General features: G+C 38.8%; 1 protein-coding gene and 1 pseudogene across 2 annotated transcripts; both read right to left on the reverse strand.

Moving 5' to 3' along the window:
- Positions 1 to 5,649: 5,649 nt before the first annotated feature.
- Positions 5,650 to 9,473, reverse strand: LOC148366308 (uncharacterized). Its single transcript, XM_088336733.1, has 2 exons — positions 9,262 to 9,473; positions 5,650 to 7,475 (listed from the first exon to the last, which is right to left on the reverse strand). The coding sequence occupies exons 1-2, from the start codon at positions 9,365 to 9,367 to the stop codon at positions 6,094 to 6,096; spliced, it is 1,488 nt and encodes a 495-aa protein (XP_088192859.1). The 5' UTR covers positions 9,368 to 9,473; the 3' UTR covers positions 5,650 to 6,093.
- Positions 9,474 to 15,084: 5,611 nt separating this feature from the next.
- On the reverse strand, positions 15,085 to 20,119 carry LOC148366309 (uncharacterized; annotated as a pseudogene). The gene is made up of 3 exons (XR_015850567.1): positions 20,060 to 20,119; positions 19,697 to 19,848; positions 15,085 to 16,173 (listed from the first exon to the last, which is right to left on the reverse strand). The product of XR_015850567.1 is annotated as an uncharacterized LOC148366309 (transcript).
- Positions 20,120 to 20,143: the final 24 nt, after the last annotated feature.

Genomic DNA, 20,143 nt, shown 5'->3' on the forward strand with positions numbered 1-20,143 from the left:
TAACTAGGACAAAAAAGTACGATCACATAACACCGATTTTGGCTAACTTGCATTGGCTCCCAGTTAGCCAAAGATGTGACTTCAAAGTTCTCTTAGTATTGTACAAAATCATACATGGACTTGCTCCCTCTTATCTTTCAGATCTGATCTGCCACTATGTCCCGGTCCGAAGCCTACGATCTGAGAGTGCTGGTCTTCTGATGATCCCGAGAGCAAAGAAGTCTTCTGCTGGTTCGAGAGCGTTCTCCATCCGGGCACCGGTGCTGTGGAATGCTCTTCCCCCTGAGATTCGATCTGCAACCTCAGTGGAAATGTTTAAATCTAAACTTAAAACTCACTTCTACTCCATTCCATACGAATAACCTACTCCTCTTGTCGGTTGAAAATAGTTTGTGTAATATAGTGTAACAATCTGTGAAGCCCTTTGAGACTCTTCGTGATTTAGGGCTATACAAATAAAAATGACTTGACTTGACTTGACTACTGTAGTTGTCTTTGGATAAGATTGCTGTGGGATTTCTGTCGTAGTTTTTTGTAATATTCGGATAGTAAACTTTTTGTAATCTTTCTGTAGTAATATTCTTGTCTTAATATTACTGTAGTAGTATTTTTTTTCAGAATAAAGCTAAGTAATTAGTCGAGCATTAGTGTTTAGATAATGTTTATAGGTCAAGACTGCACGACTTTTAAGAGACGTTGTCACGGTTGCCATGGCGCCCAATTGGCCCCACCCATGTGGCGCCAGCTGCGGTTCGTTGACATATTGGCTTCCCTTCTATTTAAACTCAGTGCTCTCACTCACCCTTGGTATGTCCGTCAACGAACCTCTGCACCCGCAAGACATTGGGTATTTGACCATGTCCGGTTTCGTGCTGGGTTCCTGTCCGGAATTGTTCCCGCCTATTTCGTCCCGATTAATATCGATTTTCAGTTTTGTTCCCGTTTAGTTTGTCCTGTTTAATTTCGATATCCAGTTTTGATTTCAATCCTCTCTGTCCCGTCCTGTCCAGTATCGAACCCTTCCGTCCGATATCTGCTAGTGCAATTGGTATCGATCTCGTCGGCCGCTGGCTTCCTGTCATTCTACGCCAGACTGCTGCCTTACATCTTCCGCCCAACGATCGCTGAACCACTGGCGTTCGGGTTAACGTGCATGACTGCCCCATTTCCCGTAAAATAAAAGCTTGTGTGAGAAACATCACGCATTTGGGTTCTCCTCCTGTTCATGACAGAGGCAAGGTGATTCCTTTGTGTCTATCCAGGTTACTGCTCGGAATATAAAAGAATATGTTAATGGACTTTTTATATTCAACATTTTTTGGGCTTTTGTGATCTACTCTTGCACAGGCAAGAGCACACCAACTACTAAAATGGGTGGATTCTTTAGTGTCATATACAAAACGTGTACTTTTACCTCTAAATACAGAACTATTCAGTTTTTCAAAGAATGGTTAGAAACAAGACCTAACACTCACAATAGGGCTAAAAAGTGAAGCTTTCTTTGGTATTGTTCATGTAAAATAAATATTTAAAAAAAAAATGATAAACACCCTTAGAGTTGTGTGTGAAAAAACAGATCAGCCTTGTTTTTGGCCCCCCACACGTGCTTCTTTGTCTGACATAAAGGTAAGCAAGAAAAGATTTCACAACAAACCGTTTGGTGCTGGGCAAATAATATTTCCTTCCTGACACGCTATGAAAATACTTCCCGATCATTCAAATGAATTGATTATCTTAACTGGGTTTAGGGATCCTAAATTTTATTATTGTTACCCAGTTTCTTTCCCCCTTCCCGTTTTCTAAGACTTAAGACTGCGAAGGCTTGTGTCAACAATCTCTTTTATTCTTGTGAGTGAGTGAATTCAAATGTAGTTTGTACGTATCAAACACGTGCGTTATTTATTTGTGTGTCTCTAGTATTTTCCTTCTAGTCTGATTAATCGTTATCCATATCAATGCACAGAAAAATAACTATTTCAAAGCTTAAATTGTATCTATGTTTAGAGTATTGCTTTCTTCATGATAAATGGTAAGCAAAATATTAGGCTAAGTCAAATTAATTCAGGTGGGAAACTAGGAGCACTACTCGCTGGCCGAATTGGTAACCACTGAATTAGATCGTGAACCAAATAAATATAATTTAAAGCGATTTTCTCTACAGCAGCACTCATCAAAAATAATCTGGTGGTTAATTGCAAGTCAGCTGCCCTTTGCATTTATTCAGATAAATGACAAATTTGATGAGTTTGGATTTGCATTGATCGTCCTTGGGTATAAAAACATAAAATGTCCTATAAACGTAACATTTCCTGTCATCAATATAAAGCTGTAGTTTAGACAATGCGATTATAAATTGTATCATCAGGATGCGGTTCTTCAGTACATTACTCTTCTTAATAGATGTTCTTATTAGATCTTCCCACTCATGTACTTTTATTGAGTCTGAGCCATCCCCAATAAATGACAGTGGTTCCTTAACCTTTCTCTGTGTAACCACCTGAACCTGTGATACATCTGACACATGACTAGGCTGACTCAATATGTTTGCTACATCTTGTGTGGCAGCAGCACTAGGAGCTACTATATTGTGTGACTGTATACGTGAGAAAATGCTATCAGCCAATTTATGTCCTATCTCCTGAATAATATTTGTCATCTGATCAGCTACACCCTCAGAAATGTCACTCGTGCTCTGATTAAACATGTTTCAAAGAAGTCTCATAAAACAGAAAAAAATGTAAATAAGTCAAAATCTTCTATTTCTCAATCTTCCACTGAATGTAGCCCTGTGAGTTTTTTAAGGTGTCATCAGGGAAGCAGAGTTCTAACATCCAAGACCTCTGAGCTCTATGCTGCCTCCTTTTGTTTGCTACAGGTTAGCCCCCTGTTAGCAGCCGACAGACCATTGATTAGCATATGAATAACCTATACTTTTCGTGGACAATATATCTGTATTTTTTGTGATTGCAACATCCTTTGCTGTCTGGTAATCCTGAAAGGGGGATGCAACATGTGCGGTCTCTTCTCAAGGTTTCTTCATTTTCTTCATGTTGAGGTTTTTGAGTTTTTCCTTGCCCTCATGTTGGTTCCAGATCAGGGGATGGTGTAATAATAGTCTGAAAAATAGTCTGTGTAATAACCTGTGCAGCCCTTTGAGACTCTTTGTGATTAAGGGCTATACAAATAAAAATAACTTGACTTGATTTATTCTTGGCCAGGTGTCGCTGTAGTTGCTTTTCGTTGCCACTTGAGCAAAGTTGTACCGTTATTAGATCCACCTGCAACACAATGCCTTGGCATCCATCCATCCATCTCCTGTGCCACTTCTTCTAACTAGGGTCGCGGGGAATGCCTGGGCATTCGCCACAAAAACTCCCAAAACTTGGTTTAAAACACTCGTTACCTCTTCGACTAGTTAACAGAAAGACCATTGTTGTGACTGGTTTGCGAGGATTACATTGATGACGTGAGATAGGTTGTCTTCAATTTACATTTTCTCTGAAAATAATTCAAGTAGACCAATGAAATCTATATGGATTTTATGCAAAAAGACATGGACTATTTTCTCAAGTTTTCCATGTTTTAGAATTCGGTGTACCTTCAATTTTTGTGTGTGGGCTATCATCCCTGAATGTCAATTTTCTGTGTAGTAAAACGTTATAAAATGATTATATAAATAAATAACAGGGTCAGGCACTGGCGCTCGTGTTTTGGTTTCACACAAGGCATTCAAAGATCCAATGAGTAATGAAAGTTCACCAGCAGACCACAAAGCGTTAAGGTCAATGTCAAATCCAGGTCATGTACACTCCAACTTGGCGATTCGAGCAATGATTGAACAGACCGGACGGTCTAACGCTCGAAAGACCCGAACTGGTTCATATTTCTTAACCATAGACTCGAGCAATTATTTATATCTTTGGAAAGACTACTTGGGTTTGACGGACGTCATCCAAGAAATTCTGGATCGGAACATCTGCATCAAGTCCCGCACAGCAGATTCCCAGACAGAACCGAACCTCTTCGCAGCACTTACTAAATGAAGCAAACCTGAAACTGATGTTCTTGCAATGTGCTCTGAGGGTCAGAAAAATTGGTTGCCCGAGCTACAGTGGTTTAACGGCCACCGGACACTTCGCCCTTATCTGTAACACCAAACAAATCGGGTGAAAGGGAGCAGATCTTCACAGCAGCGCTTGAGGACACCACAATCACAGAGACCTGTGCCACAGTTTTCAGGAGTAATGAGGTGCGTTTTCTTGTCAACAAGGAGAAAAAACAGATCTACACTTCTCATTGGCTGGAGGAATTGAAACAGTAAGGTCCAGTATCCGTTTCTGTGCCAATACGTGTTTTGTGCCCCCTTTACGGCGTCACTTGCAGCAAATTGCACATCAAGTAATTCTGTCTGAAGTTTGACAGTTTCTCCAACACTATTTATATCCAGTCAAGGTTCAGGCACTGAAGTGGGACCAAAGACAAACTATTCTGACGCGTTTGGGTGCGTTTGTGAAATTTGAGTGTTTTCAATGTTGGGGAGAATTACTTTTTATCTTGAAAAGGGGCTTTTCAATTTTCAACATGTGGGGATAATTTGCTCCCTTTTTTTCAACAAATCCAAAAAGAAAATGAATGTTAATTCCTCAAATTAGTTTAAAGTCATGGAGTATCATACCTGCCGACACTACCACATCACTGCTTTTGCAAATTCAAACACAAGCAACAAATATTGACCCAGGACTAGTATTTTAGTCTGTAGTTGCTTTATTTTGAAGCAAATTTAAGTCTTTGGGCAACCAAAATACAAGTCGTGGGTCAACTTACCTCACTCTGTCTTTCGGGCTGAACCGGAACTCATCACAAAGTGTTCTTTGGTATTGTCCTTTGTGTTATTCATTACTTATAACTTAAAGGTTTCATTTCTTAAAAAACATCAAAAACCGTGTGTAATAATTCAAGGTCAAGCTAAATCAAAATAAATTAATGTCAAACGACCTATGCATCATAAGAGGAGAGTAATGTTTTGCAAAAGGGTGTTGTCTAAAAAACATATATATATATGTATACTGTATTTATATAGTACATATTGTAAGCTCATAAGAATAAACGACCTAAGTACAGTACTGTTCCCACACAACAGAACAAACACAATGTGAGGCACTTTGGTTACAAACATTTGGTCACCGGCAACAAGGTCCAAAATATGAAAACAAAAAATACAAGTACTTTTTCCACAAATTAAGTCAGTGTTGTTCGATTTTGGAAGTGATTATTTGAGGGACCTCTTAAACATGTTCAGGTAAATTATCCAATGATTAATATTTGGTTTAATTATAACGATATCCGTGGTTATAGTCTTTGGCAATTAAAATCCCATTATTTAAACAAAAATCAAAAAAATAATGTAGAAAAAGCCATTTATTACTTGTGAGAATAAAAAGTGTCATTTGTGCCTCTTTAGAATAAATCCATCCAGAAACATAATGTCTCATTCCTATTTCAAAAATGAGTTCAAACATTCTTTGCATAAAGACAAATGGTGAAAAGATTCATATTTATTTAAAGAAAAAAAAGAAAGAAATAATAAAGCATAACAGCAGGCGTTTAGTTAGCATGTATAGCTGGAATAAACAGGCGACTTTAGTATCGTCAAAGTCAATTAATTTCATGTTTATTTGTATAGCTAAAATAAAAGTAAAAGCCACACTCAACATATATATGACACAATAAATACACCATGCATTCATTTATTACTCAGTAGGTTAAAACAATTTTTTGATGGTGAAAAAACAACAATTTTGATAATTTTAAGCAATAGGATCAATTGCTTTTCTTACCAGGACAGTTGTGACTTTTAGTTTTACTTGAGCATATTGATTCAGTCATTGCACAACTATAATAAGGTTTAAAAGACATATATAACATATGCCAGTCTCTAAGTACTGCCTTGTAAATATTTTGGCCTATATATCCGGACAGTATTTTATCTTATTTTCTCTTTAAAATCTTTATTACATGTTCACCCTGGAGTTCCATGTCTAAACTTGCATACAATGTCTCTCAACATTAATATAAATGACAATAAAGACAATTCTATTCTATTATATTAATGTGAATTCTTGTATGTGCATCTAAGTTTTCCTTACGGGTGAATTTTTGACCACAAACTGAACATACATAAGGTCTCTCACCAGTGTGAGTTCTTGCGTGCGTTTTTAAACTCCCTTTATAGGCAAATCTCTGGCCACAAACTGAGCAGGCAAACGGTTTTTCACCAGTATGGGTTCTTGTGTGCATTTTTAAGCTCCCGCTCTGAGCAAATCTTTGACCACAAACTGAGCAGGCAAATGGCTTCTCACCAGTGTGGGCCCTTGTGTGAATTTGTAAGCTATTACTATAGGCAAATCTTTGGCCGCAAATTGAGCAGGCAAAAGGTTTTACACCGGTGTGTTTTCTTGTGTGCATTTTTAAGGTTCCTTTCTTAGCAAATCTTTGGTCACAAACTGAGCAAGCAAAAGGTTTTTCACCGGTGTGCGTTTTTGTGTGCACTTTTAGGGATCTCTTAAGGGAAAATCTTTGGTCACATACTGAACAGGCAAAGGGTTTCTCACCTGTGTGCGTTCTTGTGTGCTCTTGTAAATATCTCTCGTGGGAAAACCTTTGGTCACAAACTGAGCAGGCAAAAGGTTTATCACCTGTGTGTGTTCTTATGTGCTCTTTTAAGGATATCTTATGGGCAAATTTTTGGTCACAAACTGAGCAAACAAAAGGTTTCTCACCAGTATGTGTTCGTGTGTGCGCCTTCAAGCTTGCATTCTGTGTAAATCTTTGACCACAAACTGAACAGGCAAAAGGTTTCTCACCCGTGTGGGTTCTTTTGTGCCTTTCTAAGTTCCAACTCTGTGCAAATCTTTGACCACAATTTGGGCAAGCAAATGGTTTCTCACCCGTGTGGGTTCTTGTGTGGGTTTTCAGGTTCCCACTTTGAGTAAATCGTTGACCACAAACTAAGCAAGGAAAGGGTTTCTCAGATGTGTGTGTTTTTGTATGTTCTTGAGTGTCTTGGTTATCAGTGTGAGCCGAGTGGGACGTGTCTTCTCCATCTGACATTGGAGCCAACCATCTTTCTGCTGGTGAGTCTTCACAGTGCTTGCCTTCTGTTTCAATGAGGTGACTTGAGCTGCCGGTACTTGGAGGTTCTTTAAGAAATTTTTCTTCACATTGACCTTGATGATCAGTTTTTAAACAGGCCCCAGTGATAGGCAACTCTTGAAAATCTCCTTCCAATTTAATGTACGGTGGTGTCTGTACCTCTTCTTTGACGTAAACAGAATCCCAATCCTTCTCGTCTTTAATGTGAAGAGGCTCCAGGCATTCTTCTTCTTTAACAAGAACAGGAAGAAAGTCTTCTTCCTCTTTAATGCCAGGTGTGTCTGGCTTCCTTTGAACAGGTGGAATATTTTTTTTGCTGACTTCTGTGGAAGACAAGATGAACATGGTATCATAAAATCGGACTGCTCTGACTTTCTCTGCTTTGTGTTTCTTAGGGATGTTTAATACATCTTTTCTTAACAATGTCAAATCTCAAGTTGCCATTAATACCAATACTGCATACAGATACATATTGAAATAACTGTACTTTTACTTGAGTAACAAACTCCGGTGCTACACCTCAGCGCCATGCGTACTTCGGCACCGAAATGCACGCTTTAGGGCCGAAGTGTGCACCTCGTGGCTGCTCTACGGTGCCGCTTGAACTTCGGGACCACATGTACTTCGGTGCCGAAGAGCACATTCTATTTGAGGGACTGAGGCTGAAGTAAACCCGAAGCTGTACGTCGGCGCTGCATTTCGGAGCCGTGCGTACTTCAGCTGAAGCGTACACTTCAGTGACGAAGTGTTTTGTATGAAAAGTGCCACAAATAATCCCACCCCCCTTTTTTTCAAAGAATTGTAATAAAACTGAGATCAGGATTTTATCCAGGAAAATAATTGTGATATATTTTGACCCTTAACTGGTTGCCAGCCAGTTGCAGGGTTTAAACTTTATTCGATTTCTTTAATAGTTTTTTTAAAAATGTATTGGTTTTTGCCCAAGCATTCCCCATTTTTTGTTTCAGCCCAATTGATTTCATTAAGAGTGATTGATTTTTTTTTCGCCTTTGCATATTTGGTCACGCCTGCGACAGTGTTTTTTTGCATTTTTGTTTTATATCGCTTTATTGAGGGCGGCACGGCGGGACAGTGGTTAGCGCATGTGCGGCACAGTTCATGTCATGGGAACTTCCTGTGCAGAGTTTGTATGTTCTCCCCGAGCTTGCGTGGGTTTCCTCCGGGCACTCCGGTTTCCTCCCACATTCCAAAGACATGCATTTCAGGTGGATTGGCCGGTCCAAATTGTCCCTAGGTGTGAATGAGTGAGCGAGTTGTCTGTCCCTGTGTGCCCTGCGATTGGCTGGCAACCAGTACAGGGTGTCCCCTGCCCACTGCCCGATGATTACTGAGATGGGCTCCAGCACCCCCGTGACCCTACTGGGGATAAGCGATACAGCTAATGACATGAGAACGAAACGTATAAACACTTCTAAACAATATTTCACAGCAATGTTGTGTTAACATTATAAACAACCTAAAATACCAGAAAATAAAATCAAACAAACAGAGGGGGAAGCAGATAAGTGACATAATAATGCCAAAATGTTTACAAATATTATTAGATTTATGGATATATTGCATTGTTTGACTTCACATTGGAAGGCAATGAAAGATATTTTTCTACCAGTGAATTAGCACTTGTGAATGTAGAATTTGTCAGTGATGATAATAAGTTTGAAAATAAAACAATTAGTTTGGCTTTATTTTAAGTCTCTTTCTGATGCACAAGCACTGTAGAGGGGGCAGATATGAATGGAAAGAATGACAAGCTTCTCATTTCTTAAAAAAAAAAACACGACATAATACTTGATTTCACAATTAACAAAAATTGACTTCAATTTAGTTTTTGGGAGTTCTAAATATCCCAAAGTAACGAGAGTATCATGTTCCAATTCTATATTTAGACTTCAAAATGGCGGCCTCTAGTAAACAAATCGTCGTGGTGAGTTGGCATTTGCACTAGTACAGTTAGCTTAGTGATGCTTCAAAGCGCCTTTGTTTTCACGATTATTTCTTACAAATAGAGCATTGCCTACAAATGCATAAAGACTAAGCACAAAAAATGGGGAAAAAAATAATAATTATGAAATACAAAAAGTGACAAACCTGCTCTGTTCAAAAGAACACGACAGTTTCGGTGAAGTTGTTGCTCAGTCTCCAGCTGCGCTACCGAAGGCTCCTCTTTATACTCGAATTTAGCTCTTGTGCACATTTTCACAACACTTTAAAGCTGAAACTTGATCTCCGCTAAGTCAAAGAATTGTCCACAAACGCGACTTCTTCAACTGATAGCTCGCAGACAGCGCTTGTCCGCTGAGGTTGTTTTGCTGGACGATTGCGCATGCGCGGATCCATTAACTTTACGACACTGCCCAAAACGGATTACGACATCTGAATTGAAGTTGAATGTTTTGTATTGTAAATATTTTTGTTCAATTTATTGACCAAACAACAAAACAATATCTCATTCTAGCTTCAATCAAAATGAGTGTAATGTAAATTATATGAAATGAGTGAATGAATACCCTGACCTGATGGTTGTCATTTTCTTAATCAGGCGGGCCACATTTGGTTAAAGGCTCGGGCCAAGGAGGAAATGTAATTTTATATTTGTTTATAAATAGATTAATTTCATTAAATTGCTTTCGAAATCCACAGAACTACAATTAAGTCAAAGCAAAATAATAGGCTGTTTTGAGCCACCAAATAGGATATTTAGTTTGAGTCTTATTAGAGGATTTATTTGTCGTATTACTGTAGTATTTTTGTCGTCACATTTATTATGTAGGATTAATATAGTATTTTTGTTGTATTTATTTTGTAGCATTTTTGCAGTATCTCTGTTGTATTTTTGTAGTATCACTGTAGTTGTCTTTGGATTAGATTGCTGTGGTATTTCTGTAGAAGTATTTTTGTAATATTTGCATAGTCTTAATATTACTGTAGTAGTATTTTTTTTCAGAATAAAGCTAAGTAATTAGTCGAGCATTAGTGTTATTAAATCATGTTTATAGGTCAAGACTGCACGACTTTTAAGAGATGATGTCACGGTTGCCATGGCACCGAATTGGCCCCACCCATGTGGCGCCAGCTGCGGCTCGTTGACGGATTGGCTTCCCTTCTATTTAAACTCAGTGCTCTCACTCACCCTTGGTCAGTCCGTCAACAAACCTCTGCACACGCAAGACGTGGGGTATTTGACTATGTCCGGTTTCGTGCTGGGTTCCTGTCCGGTATTGTTCCCACCTATTTCGTCCCGATTAATATCGATTTTCAGTTTTGTTCCCGTCTAGTTTGTCCTGTTTAATTTCGATATCCAGTTTTGATGTCAATCCTCTCTGTCCCGTCCTGTCCAGTATCGAACCCTTCCGTCCGATATCTGCTAGTGCAATTGGTATCGATCTCGTCGGTCGCTGGCTTCCTGTCATTCTACGCCAGACTGCTGCCTTACATCTTCCGCCCAACGATCGCTGAACCACAGGCGTTTGGGTTAACGTGCATGACTGCCCCATTTCCCGTAAAATAAAAGCTTGTGTGAGAAACATCACGCATTTGGGTTCTCCTCCAATTCACGACAGGAGGAGAACAAGGTGATTCCTTTGTGTCTATTCGGGTTACTGCTCAGAACATAAAGGAACCTCAATATGTTCATGGACTTTTTATATTCAACATTTTTGGGGCTTTTGTGATCTACTCTTGCACAGGCAAGAGCACACCAAACACTAAAATGGGTGGATTCTTTAGTGTCATATACAAAACGTGTACTTTTACCTCTAAATACAGAACTATTCAGTTTTTCAAAGAATGGTTAGAAACAAGACCTCACACTCACATAGGCCTAAAAAGTGCAGCTTTCTTTGGTATTGTTCATGTAAAATAAATATTTAAAAAAAGAAGATAAACACCCTTAGAGTTATGTGTGAAAAAATCAGAGATCAGCCTTGTTTTCGGCCCCCCACACGTGCTTCTTTGTCTGACATAAAGGTAAGCAAGAAAAGATTTCACAACAAACCGTTTGGTGCTGGGCAAATAATATTTCCTTCCTGACACGCTATGAAAATACTTCCCGATCATTCAAATGAGTTGATTATCTTAACTGGGTTTAGGGATCCTTAATTTTATTATTGTAACCCAGTTTCTTTCCCCCTTCCCGTTTACTAAGACTTAAGACTGCGAAGGCTTGTGTCAACAATCTCTTTTATTCTTGTGAGTGAGTGAATTCAAATGTAGTTTGTACGTATCAAACACGTGCATTATTTATTTGTGTGTCTCTAGTATTTTCCTTCTAGTCTGATTAATCGTTATCCATATCAATGCACAGAAAAATAACTATTTCAAAGCTTAAATTTATCTATGTTTAGAGTATTGCTTTCTTCATGATAAATGGTAAGCAAAATATTAGGCTAAGTCAAATTAATTCAGGTGGGAAACTAGGAGCACTACTCGCTGGCCGAATTGGTAACCACTGAATTAGATCGTGAACCAAATAAATATAATTTAAAGCAATTTTCTCTACAGCAGCACTCATCAAAAATGCTCTGGTGGTTAATTGCAAGTCAGCTGCCCTTTGCATTTATTCAGATAAATGACAAATTTAAAGAGTTTGGATTTGCATTGATTGTCCTTGGGTATAAAAACATAAAACGTCCTATAAACGTAACATTTCCTGTCATCAATATAAAACTGTAGTTTAGACAATGCGATTATAAATTGTATCATCAGGATGCGGTTCTTCAGTACATTACTCTTCTTAATAGATGTTCTTATTAGATCTTCCCACTCATGTACTTTTATTGAGTCTGAGCCATCCCCAATAAATGACAGTGGTTCCTTAACCTTTCTCTGTGTAACCACCTGAACCTGTGATACATCTGACACATGACTAGGCTGACTCAATATGTTTGCTACATCTTGTGTGGCAGCAGCACTAGGAGCTACTATATTGTGTGACTGTATACGTGAGAAAATGCTATCAGCCAATTTATGTCCTATCTCCTGAATAATATTTGTCATCTGATCAGCTACACCCTCAGAAATGTCACTCGTGCTCTGATTAAACATGTTTCAAAGAAGTCTCATAAAACAGAAAAAAATGTAAATAAGTCAAAATCACAAAATAAATCGGGGCGGCAGTAGCTCAGAAGGTAGAGCGCTCGTCTTGGGATCAAGGGATCCCAGTTCGAATCCCGGCTCGTCCGTGTTACATGTCGAAGTGTCCTTGGGTAAGACACTGAACCCCAAATTCCCCCAATAAGCAGGTTAGCGCCTTACATGGCTGCAAGGCCGCTATTGGGAAATGTGGAGCACATTGTAAAGCGCTTTGGGAAGTCATTGACTTGAAAAGCGCTATATAAATGCAGATCATTTCATTTCATTTCAAATCAGCAGCCTACGTAACACGTCACTGGTAGGGCGCCCGCTCCGAGACTGGGAGGTCGCTGGTTCAAGCCTCGGCCGAGTCATACCTATACTTACAACATTGGTACTCATTGCCTCCCTGCTTGGTGCTCGGCAGTAAGGGTTGGAATTGGGGGGTTTGGGCACCTAATGACTCCCAACACAGCAGTTGGGTCTAAAATGCATCGGCTCGCTACAGTTTAACGCTATACATTTCGTTCTGTGTGCATGGTTACAAAGAATGACAGTAAAAAAAAGTAAAATTCTTCTTCTAAATAACAGGATTCACTGTATAAAATAATTGAGGTCTTCCAAATGACGCACATTATTCATAACTTTGAAAATACACAAACGAGTTTTGGTTCCACCAGATTCTCATAAAATTGTGTTATTGACAAATATATTCTTAAATGTATATAAATGCGAAGTATCACAATAACTTTAAGAAATCTCATGTATTTGTGCTACAAATCTCTGTCAGTCAGAAGGAATCATGGTCAGTCAACCACTCCCCCAATTCCAAAACGGTTTTTGCTGTGTTAGTCCTGCTCCCGCCTGCACTGTGATTAGAATACAGGGTAAAATATGACATTGACGAGGACGTGCAGATTCCATTGTTTATGATACCGCACGGTCGGGTTTTCTGGACTTTACGACACCTGACTTAAAACTTTTAGATTATTTTTTTAAAGGTGGGATGCGTCATTTTCTGGTGTCCCTAAAAGTTAAAAGGGGAATTTTTTCTCAATTAGGTATGTGTCAACAATGTCCAACTGAGTTTAAAGAATCTTTATTATGTTATTTTTCCACTATCTGTTTTCGTCTTAATTTTAGCACATGTTACGGGACGAGCACCACATTAGGAAGCAGGAAAAGGGGTGGAGAGTAATTTCATGCTTGTGCACAAGGTTTTTTTGTTAGTGTAGCCTGAAAATGGTAAAAGTAAGAAAAGGCCTGTTTCAAATACAGCTAAAATCGCCTACCCCAACCTCCAAAAAGATGAAAAAGGGTATTAGCACTTGAGGAATGAGCTAACTGGGGCTGCGATGATTACGCTAAGTCAAGAGATGGAAGCAGAGAAGCGTGGCAAAATTTCAAGTTGCTGACGCCACTTTTAATTACTGTATTATCGTTTTTATTTAAGGAACAAAGATATCAAACAATCAAAAGACGAAACCAATTAAAAACATATGTGTCCAAAGACCTTTCCGACAATGTTTTTAGACAGCAATGAAACATTTTTCATCTTTTGTATTCTTCCCAAAATTCAAACCTAATTGAATCCATTGTCAAAGTTGGTGACTCATTTTAAGCAATAAGCATCGAAAATATTGACTCAAAGCACATACAAACAGCATCAGTGTCGCCTTCACAATTGTGCACATTCAAAATATATTGATTTAATTTTTTCATTTTTTCCAAACACACAAAGTGAAAACCACATTTACTATATCCTTCTAAATAAGTATATTTCACACCGGGTTTGATAGGAGTTTGCCCTCTTGTTTAAGTAAGTAAGGACTACAAAACATTGAGTCTTGGTAAAAAAAATATATATACTCATGTGTGCGTGTGTGTGTGTGTTTTCGTAGTTGCTGTATGATTATAATGGCAACATTTTATATACAATTTGCCAGATTTAAGTTTTCATTGTCATTTTTTCCACTTACAAAAAAACAAACAAAAGTGTTCATTAAACAACAATAAATCTTTATATTGCCAGAAATAAACCTTGCTAATTCCATCTTGTTTCATTGAGCGAACCAGCTCAGAAAATATGGTTTCAAGGGAGTCTGTGCAAAGTGAACACCTAGTACTTATATCTCCTGATTTTTTTCATATAGTTTTATATACTTTTCAATTTTGTTAGGACACCAAGACGTATGTGCCGAGTTGAGAGGAATTTAAATTTTTGGCTTCAAAGAGTAGAGTTCAACATAAAACCTATTAATGACCCATGCCTAGGCCAAAGCATGAAATATTAATCACTTGTCCTAACATTATTGAGTATCGTCGGGTTTGCTCTCCATGGTACTAATGAGTAGACAATCCTTTCGACTGAAGAGAAAGCCTAATGGTGATCTTATAAGGTTTTATGCATTGAATCATTGACAGGAGCCCAACTATGGATCCAACTTTAAAATTGTCTCAAATAGTATTCGAATATTTTGAATTTAAAAAAACATCAGCTAGGTTGCAACATCTGTAAGGATGACACCAAAATTACTCAATTCATTAATTTCCTAAAGTATTACCAATTATGTATCACAATCAGTACAAAATTAATTATTTCACAATAAAGATTTCTCAAATTGGAATGCAAAACTGGGATTATATTATGATACTGTTAATTACTATTCTCACTTGGACAGTTGTGATTTTTAGATTTAGCTTTACTTGGGAATATTTGAAAACAAAGAGAGCAGGTAAAATGTCTCTTACTTGTGTGAGATTTTGTGTGCTTTTTTAAGCTCCCACTCTGAGCAAATCTTTGACCACAAACTAAACAGGGAAAAGGTTTCTCACCAGTGTGGGTTCTTGTGTGCTGTTGTAAGACCCCACTCGTAGCAAATCTTTGACCACAAATTGAACATGCGAAAGGTTTCTCACCAGTGTGAGTTCTTGTATGGACTTTTAAGTGCGATTTCTGAATAAAACTTTGGCCACAAACTGAGCAGGAAAAAGGTTTGTCACCAGTGTGGGTTTTTAGGTGCAATTTCAAACACCCATTCTGTGCAAATATTTGACCACAAACCGAGCAGGTAAAAGGTTTCTCCCCAGTGTGGGTTCTCGCGTGCACTTTTAAGCTAGCATTTTGGGAAAACGTTTTACCACACAGAGAGCAAGAAAAAATTTTCTCACCAGTGTGCGTTCTTTCATGCATCTTTAAGTTACCACTTTGAGTAAATCTCTTGCCACAAACAGAGCATGAAAAAGGTTTCTCACCGGTATGGATTCTTGTGTGCGTTTTTAAGTTCCTACTACAAGCAAATCTTCGACCACAAACCAAGCAGGCAAAAGGTTTCTCACTCATGTGTGTTCTTGTGTGGAGTTTGAAAGTCGTATTATGAGCAAATCTTAGACCACAAATGGAGCAAGCAAAAGGTCTCTCACCTGTGTGGGTTCGTGTGTGCACATTTAAAGAATCTTTGTAAGGAAATTTTTGTCCACAAACCAAGCAAGCAAACGGTTTTTCACCTGTGTGGACGATCATATGTGCTTTTAAACGAGACTTAAATCGAAACGTTTTTTCACACTGAGAACATTTCCAGCCTTTGGCGTCAGTATGAAATGTCGCATCACCTTCAGACTGTTCGTCACCATCAGTTTGAGCAGAGTGTGACGTGTCGTCTTCATCTGACATTGGGGCTAACCACTTGTTTGCTTGTGAGCCTTCACGCTGCTCCTTGTCACCGTCTGTTGTGATGTACTGACTTGAGATGCTGCTACTTGGAAGCTCTTTCAGTATTTTCTCTTCATATTGACCTTGGTTGTCAGGTCTTAAATGGGACCAAGTTATTGGAAAGTCTTGGACATCCTCCTCCCCTTTAATGTATGTTGACGTCTGCATCTCGTCTTTAACGTCCATTTGACCAGGAGGAGAATATTGGGCACTGACGTCTGTAGGACACAAGGGACATATGGTTTGGTAAAATCAAATTGGTATTACGGTCTTCCCAACACATCACAAATTGAAATCAATCTTTTTAATCTCATAAAACAACTTCATGCCCAAATAATAAGTAATAATATACTTTAATGTTTCCCTTTCAACATCCGCTCCCTGGAGGAAGAGAAAATAAAGACTCCATGGCACATAATTAATCTGCCTATAACACTGTATTCATCTCATTCCAAGAAGGCAACATCAAGTCACTTTATTCCTTACTCATCAAGATCCTGGATTAACCCACACCCCCTCCAATGGTTTCATTTGTACCTCACAGGCTGTACTCAGTTGGTACAACTGAAGTCCTTCTCCTCTGTGCCTTTGCTGGTCACCGCAGGTGTGCACCAGGGCTCTGTCCTGGATACCCTTCTCTTCATACGCTACCTCCTCCCCTTAGGCATTTTTTCTCGTAAATACAACATTTCTTTCCTCTGCTTTGCGGATGAACCACAACTCTATCTTTCCTGCAAAATAACACCACACTCCTTCCCTCCTCCCTCACCTTCTGCCTATCTGAAATAAAATCATGGTTTACCGTCAACTTCTTAAAATTAAACAGCAATTAAACTGAATTCCTTCTCATTGGAACTAAATCCACTTTGGTTAAAGTTGACATCTTTTCTCTCTCTCCATCAACAGTTCCTTACTATTTCCCTCCCCCTCAGGTCAAGAGTCTGGGTGTCATCCTTGACAGTACAATCTCCTTCCACCCTCAAACAAATAACATCACCAGGGCCACTTAATATCACCTGTGCTATATCCAGGATTGGGCAAGGTTACTTTAACTTGATTACTTTCAATTACTTTTGGATTACTCAAACACCAAATATGCTAATAAAAGACAAAAGAAACTAAATATATTATTATCAACCATCTTCACCCCCCACAACACCGCCATCCTTGTCACATCCTGCCTTAATTACTGCAATTCCTTCCTCTATGGCCAAACTCTAAATCCCTCCATAAACATTAGCTGGTCGAGAACTCTTCTGCCCGCATCATCAGCAAAAACCCTTCTCGCCACCACATTACCCCTGTCCTTCACCAACTCCACTCGCTCCCAACCAACCAAAGAATCACCTACAGAATCCTTCTGTACACCTATAAGGCCATCCATAATCTTGACCCTCCCCACCCTTCAGACCATCACTAATCTTGACCCTCCCTACCCTTCTGACCATCACATTGCCATGCAATCCAGCACACTCAGATTTTCCTCGCCCTTCCATCTGACCGTACCCGCTGCCGGTTTTGGCTCAATGGAGAGCAGAGCCTTCAGCCGCTCTGCCCCCGAGTTCTGAAACTCAATACCCACCTCTTCAGACATGCCTTTCCATAATACACTGCTTCATATGTACCCCGCTCCCTCTTTTAACTACTTTGTTTTTATTGCATGTTTGATTTATTCTTGACTTACTGATGTTACCAGCTCAGTAGCCTAGATGGTAAGGCGCCCGCTTTGAGACTGGGAGGTCGGTGGTTCGCGCCCCGGCCGAGTCATTCCTAAGACTTAAAAGGTGGTCGGCGGCGCCCTCTGTTGGCTGCGGCTGCATCGGCTCGCTACAACGGGTCAGGTGCAATCGACATTTCGTTCTGTGTACATTGTTACACAGAATGACAATACAAGGAAATTATTATTATTATTATTATTATTATAGTCTGTGTACGGCTACCTTGGGTGTCCTAAAAGGTGCTTTATAATAAAATGTAATTTTATAATTTAATCCCTGTAAATTTCAGACTACAATCTGCTCCATAAATCAAAGACAATCACCATAGAGAGTGCTGAAAGCCAGGATTTTGTCATTGCTCACTCTAGGCAGAACATGCGCCTTAGAGTAGACGACAGACAGAACCTATGACCACAATCGTTAGCACAACATTACTTGAATTGGAAAAATCGCCCATTTTTGTTGACCCAACAGTGACGGTAATGGACAAAAAAAACATGACCGAGACGAGTTTTGGTGAGTGCAGATTCTGTTTCTCTTTGAAGCATTAAAAGGTTGCTTTGATGCACTACAAAAACGTTGCCTGTGGTAACAGCTTACAAAATTTAAATCAAATTTGAGATCTTCCTCGAATATCTTATGTATTTGTTGATTGTACTTCTATGTTGTTACTTGACTTGCTTAATTACTGTGAAAATGTACAAGTTATTGTAACTATTTCGGGCTGTTAAAAGTCGCCCTTTTGATGTTTGTTGACAAGTAGCCACAGAGGGCTTGACGGTGTCAAAGTTTATCCTTTAAAAAAAAGAATAAATATCTTTCTCTAGTTTTTTTTCAAAGGCCAGGTTCTTTTACCTCCCAGGAAAATTCCTCGATCCCTTTGATGCTGGGAAATCTCTGTGATCCGAGTGGTAAAATACCCCAGACTAAGAATCCAGCAAGCATCTGAGTCAACAGCTGTGATGTCTTTTCTTACAAATCTTTGTTGAAGAAGGGAATATCAAATCATACCGTCTATGCTACTTGATTCACCTTGAAGGCAACACAACCAGGAAGTAGATATTTTTTTATATACTTTAATACAACTCAAGTAAATAAAATTAAAGCACTTCATTAAATCAACATAAAATTTACGATATCCAAACTACTCACACCCAAAAATAAATAAGTAAAATAAATAAACCTGACTGTTTGGAATAAAAAAAAAAAACTGTGTACAAAAATTAAACAACCCGGAAGTGAACGTGTCCTAGCAGCAGCCCCACGTTGACACCCACACTATGCTACAGGTATTGTATCTTTTATCTTTTTTATAATAATTATTAGTAATAATTACAATTCATTTCATATTTTAGTTATATGATCAAACATTACTACAATGTGTTTCCTATCAAATTTCAATATGTTATTTAAATGTCAAATTATTTGATCTATTTTCAACTCGCTTTTTAATGGGAGTTACACAGTTTGGAAGCACATTTTAATACACCTGCAAACCTGGAGTCTTGATATAATGAATCCCCTTTTGTTTAATTTGGGCAGGGTTGGGTAGGGTTACTTTAACCTGATTACTTTCAACTACTTTTGGATTACTCCAATACCAAATATGCTAATAAAACACAAAAGAAACTAAATATGAATAAAATAATGACTCACAACACGTGGTAAGCTTTCTCTCCTGTCTTTGATCTCTTTGATCTCCGGCAAAACTAACATAAAATGCGACAGAAACAAAATGAAAATAAATCCAAACAGCTTGCCAACATCATTTTTGCCGCTCCATGTATTCCGTTACTTCCCAAGCCTGCACAAAATTTAGTCATTTTATTCATATTTCGTTTCTTTTGTCTTTCATTAACCTATTTGGTATTGGAGTAATCCAAAAGTAATTGAAAGTAATCAAGTTAAAGTAACCCTACCCAACCCTGGATTTGGGGTAGGTTGCACCATGATTAGTATTTACAGTGCAATACATAAAGTTTCTGGATGAAGGCTGCAAAGTAGCATTCCAAAAATGACAAACCTGCTCGGTTCACACGCACCAAAAGCTCTTTGCCAAAATCCCTCGACAGCTTAGGCTGCCGTTTAGGCTCCTCTTGCGCTCTGAAAAGGTCCCCGTCGTGTTTGATTTGTATCCTTTCTGACATTTTACTCAACGGTCGTACTCCATCTCTGCTGAATCACATTGTTGACAAGAAAACAGAGAAAAGACGTTTCCCTTTGTTAGCGGCTAGCAAGCTCGTTTGATTTAAGCAAAACTATTCGATTCCAGAAGATGTTGACCCGCACTTAAAAGTGATAATTATCTTTTAATTAGATTCAAACACATTCGTAACGGCGCCTGTTCTACATTCAGCGGCTACAGGCTTTATCCAAATGCACTTACAGTCCAGTACTGATAGGAGACGCCATTTTTAGAGTGCCTGGATGTCTGTTGGACCAGCAATGATGTGTCGTTCGCGAGTGTAAC

This window comes from Urocampus carinirostris, chromosome 5 (genome assembly GCF_059441175.1).
Source record: "Urocampus carinirostris isolate Australia breed hairy pipefish chromosome 5, RoL_Ucar_1.0, whole genome shotgun sequence".
Taxonomy (NCBI): Eukaryota; Metazoa; Chordata; class Actinopteri; order Syngnathiformes; family Syngnathidae; genus Urocampus; species Urocampus carinirostris.